The 3,270-nt window shown below is 37.2% G+C and overlaps 1 protein-coding gene across 1 annotated transcript; it reads right to left on the bottom strand.

Moving 5' to 3' along the window:
• Positions 323 to 1,574, bottom strand: LOC107642587 (ethylene-responsive transcription factor 2-like). The gene is given in 2 exon segments (XM_016345984.2): positions 323 to 642; positions 645 to 1,574. Coding segments are annotated over 2 exon segments (894 nt in total). The 5' UTR covers positions 1,429 to 1,574; the 3' UTR covers positions 323 to 532.

The following is a 3,270-nucleotide window of genomic DNA, read 5'->3' as shown; positions in this document are numbered from 1 at the left end:
ATCTTATTTTCCTAAATTTTGTCTCAACTCTCAAGTAAAGCCTTTGGTACGGAACGCATAATTGTAAGCACTACCTCACTCAGTTACTTCCATCCAAATTGGGTTCACTCGCAATTATTGGTATCTGATTTGGTGATTCTCCGATTTGTCCCTCTTCATTTTTTTTTTTTCCATTTTGTATTTATCGGATACTATGACTACTTTATCTAATTACTATTCAATCACCTAAAACGGAAAAGTCTTATCTTGCCAGTGTTGCCACTTGCCTTATAGATGAACATGAACTAATACTAGTATTTTTTTTGTCTATTTAGGGAACAAAGGCTTTAATTTCATGCAATGTAAGGCGATTCATTGATTTCATACACAAAATGTTGAACAAAGAAATAACAAATATTGTATTTACAAAACTCAAAAACAAAAAAAATGGAGCCCTACTTGCTCTCTACCAAACATGGCTTTTTAACTTATCCCATTTGTTTCCTTGCAACTCTTTTAGTCACTATCTGAAATTCTCAATCCATCTTCTTTTTTATCTTGGCCCAACTGTATTATTTTTAGTGAATAGTGATGAGTGAGTGGTTGCACTACTCAGCTCACCAATAACTGCTCGCCACGTGTACAATGCGCCACTTGACTTCCCACTTGCCCCGTCTTCATCTCAACCTGACCTGTCACCACCGGTACCCTCGGTCCCACCGTCTTCTTCCTCCTCTTCGTCGTGGAGACACTATCCGACGATGATGAAGGCTCCGGCGACAACCGCTTAGACGTCACCCTCACGGGGTCGGGTTCACCGGAGTTTACCCGGAGTGGGAAATTCAACAGAGCTCGCGACCCGCGCATTCTGTACGCGGCGCGGTCGTAAGCTAAAGCAGCGTCTTCGGCGGTTTCGAATGTTCCGAGCCAAACCCTAGCGCCGTTTTTCGCCGGGTCGCGAATCTCCGCCGCGAACTTCCCCCACGGTCGCTGCCTCACTCCGCGGTAGTGCTTCCCCTTCGCCGGAACCGGAACAGGCGTAGGCTTCTCTTCAATCGGGGCTACGACGGCGGAGATGACAGGCTCCGGCAAGCTTGGCACCAATACATCCGGCTCTGATTTAACCGTTACGTCGGGTAAGTAACCCGAAGAGAAGGATTCGGGTGATCCGGCTTCGAGAGAAGGGACCCAACCGACGTTTACGGCGTCGCGGAGAACGCCGTAGAGCACCATATCTTCTGAATCGTCTTCTTTGAGCGGCAACTCGCCCCAATTTTCGCTCAGGCAAGGGTACAAGCTGCTGAAGCTGGAGCTCCTGCAGAAAACCGGTGTGCTACCCGAATTACAATTCGGTGCTCCGAATATAAAAGGGTCGGACTCTCCCAGCAAGTGGCGACGAATTGAGTCCAGTAGCGCCAAATCGGCCTCGTAACTGCTTTGTTCGCACATTTCTTTTCTTGTTAGTGTGTTTGTTTTTCAGTTATAACTGAATCTGCTGAAGAAATAATAAAGAGGAGAGATAGCTAAGGAAGGTGTTATTAGGTTTTTTTTTTTTAATTGTGGGTATTGAATATTCGAATTTTGAAGGGAAAGAAGGAGACGGGTATATATAGGAGTGCAAGGTTCGTGAACTTGGACATGAAACTTTTTTTATTCACTATGTAGACCATAGATCTTTTTAATTTTTATTTTTACGATGGTCGCCAACTAAGCTTCTATGAAGCTTCGCATGTGTAAATTGCAAGGCACAGTTTGGTCATTGGTGGTTTTTTTATCACGTGCTTAATATTTTCAGTTTTTTCTCTAATTAAATAAGTCCCGTCGCTGACGTCATTCGTCTCTCTCATGTGCACACACCATGACACCACACACAACTTGCTTCTCCTGCTTTTGTCGCTTTCTGTGCCGCAAATTTTGTCTACTATCAAATTCGTTTTCTACCTTTATAAATTATTTTTCGATAGTTTCTTTCTTGTATTTCATCTTGATTCTTGACCAATACTACTAGTAAAACTTAAAAAACCGAGAAAATAAATCTTCATATATTAAATTAGGTTAGCAAATGTATTTTGAATAATTTAATTTTTTACGAGTATATTTATTGTTGATGTTAAAAATTAAAATAGAAAATTAAGAATAATTGATAAAGATGAGAGATGGTTGAGGAGTGAGGAGTGAGGAAAAGAAAAACATGGAGTGGGGTTGAAAGGGACGTGATGGGCTAAATTGGATACAGAGGTTGTGGACATGTTTCTAGCTAGCTAGGTTTGCAAATTGCAAATTGCAAATTGCAAATTGTGATGGCATGTTGTGGATAAGTGTCATCCAAAAAAGTCAATAACTCCCCATTAAGCTATGTGCGCAAGAGGACCCCGCCATCTTTATATTTAATTTCCAATTCCAATAATCTTACAGTAACTCTGCTTTTTGTGTGTTTGTTCCTGGAAGGTGGTGGATGGAAAACATTCTCCCCAATCAAATTCTAACACCCATTTTTTTTTTAAGGTAAAATGACAAATTTACTTTAAGAACGTCATTTCTAATATATACAAAAGTATTCACAAATATATATATACACAAAGAAAACTAGAAAAAATAAAAGTTTATCTAGTATCTTCAAAAGTTATTTTGATGGATAAGTTTACCAACAAAAGTACTGTAAAATATTAATGTTGTGTACAATTGTCCTTTCAACCAAGTTTTTGAAAATATCATATAATTTTTTGCTCCTATTTTTTTTTTTTTGTGTGTGTGAAGTAGTTTTTTGAAATTAGAAGAGATTAAGTAAAGCCAATAAAAAAAATAAAGTATTATTTTAATCTCTCTCAAATTGATTTCTAACGTTTCAAATGTCATATTTTAATTTCAAAAAAAATTAAATAAGTTGAATGTTATCCTATCATTAAATTTGATATAAATAATTCGCATATTAAAGAATTAATAGTATTTAATTTCAGAATGTAAGTAAAATCAATCTACCAACAATCATTAATATAATTTTTTTTTTATTTTGAATTGTTATAATTGATTGTTAAGATTTAAAGTTTTGTACAAAAAAAAAAATTGAAGAGAAAAAGTATTATAAGAAGATTTTAGTTATATTTTTCTAAGAGCAATTTACGTATTTAAAACATTTGGAGAAAAAACTTACCAGATTACAACTTTTTAAAATAGCAGACGCAATTGCAACTTTCCTATTTATATGTAAACCGCTACACCCTGTCGCAATTTACATTAAACGGTGTGCATGCAGAAACTGCTACACCCTGTAGCGGCGGTTTCTGAAGGAAT

Source organism: Arachis ipaensis, chromosome B05 (genome assembly GCF_000816755.2).
Source record: "Arachis ipaensis cultivar K30076 chromosome B05, Araip1.1, whole genome shotgun sequence".
In the NCBI taxonomy this organism is placed as follows: Eukaryota; Viridiplantae; Streptophyta; class Magnoliopsida; order Fabales; family Fabaceae; genus Arachis; species Arachis ipaensis.
Note: the sequence above shows the minus strand (reverse complement) of the source record. Positions and strands in the feature narration are given on the sequence as shown.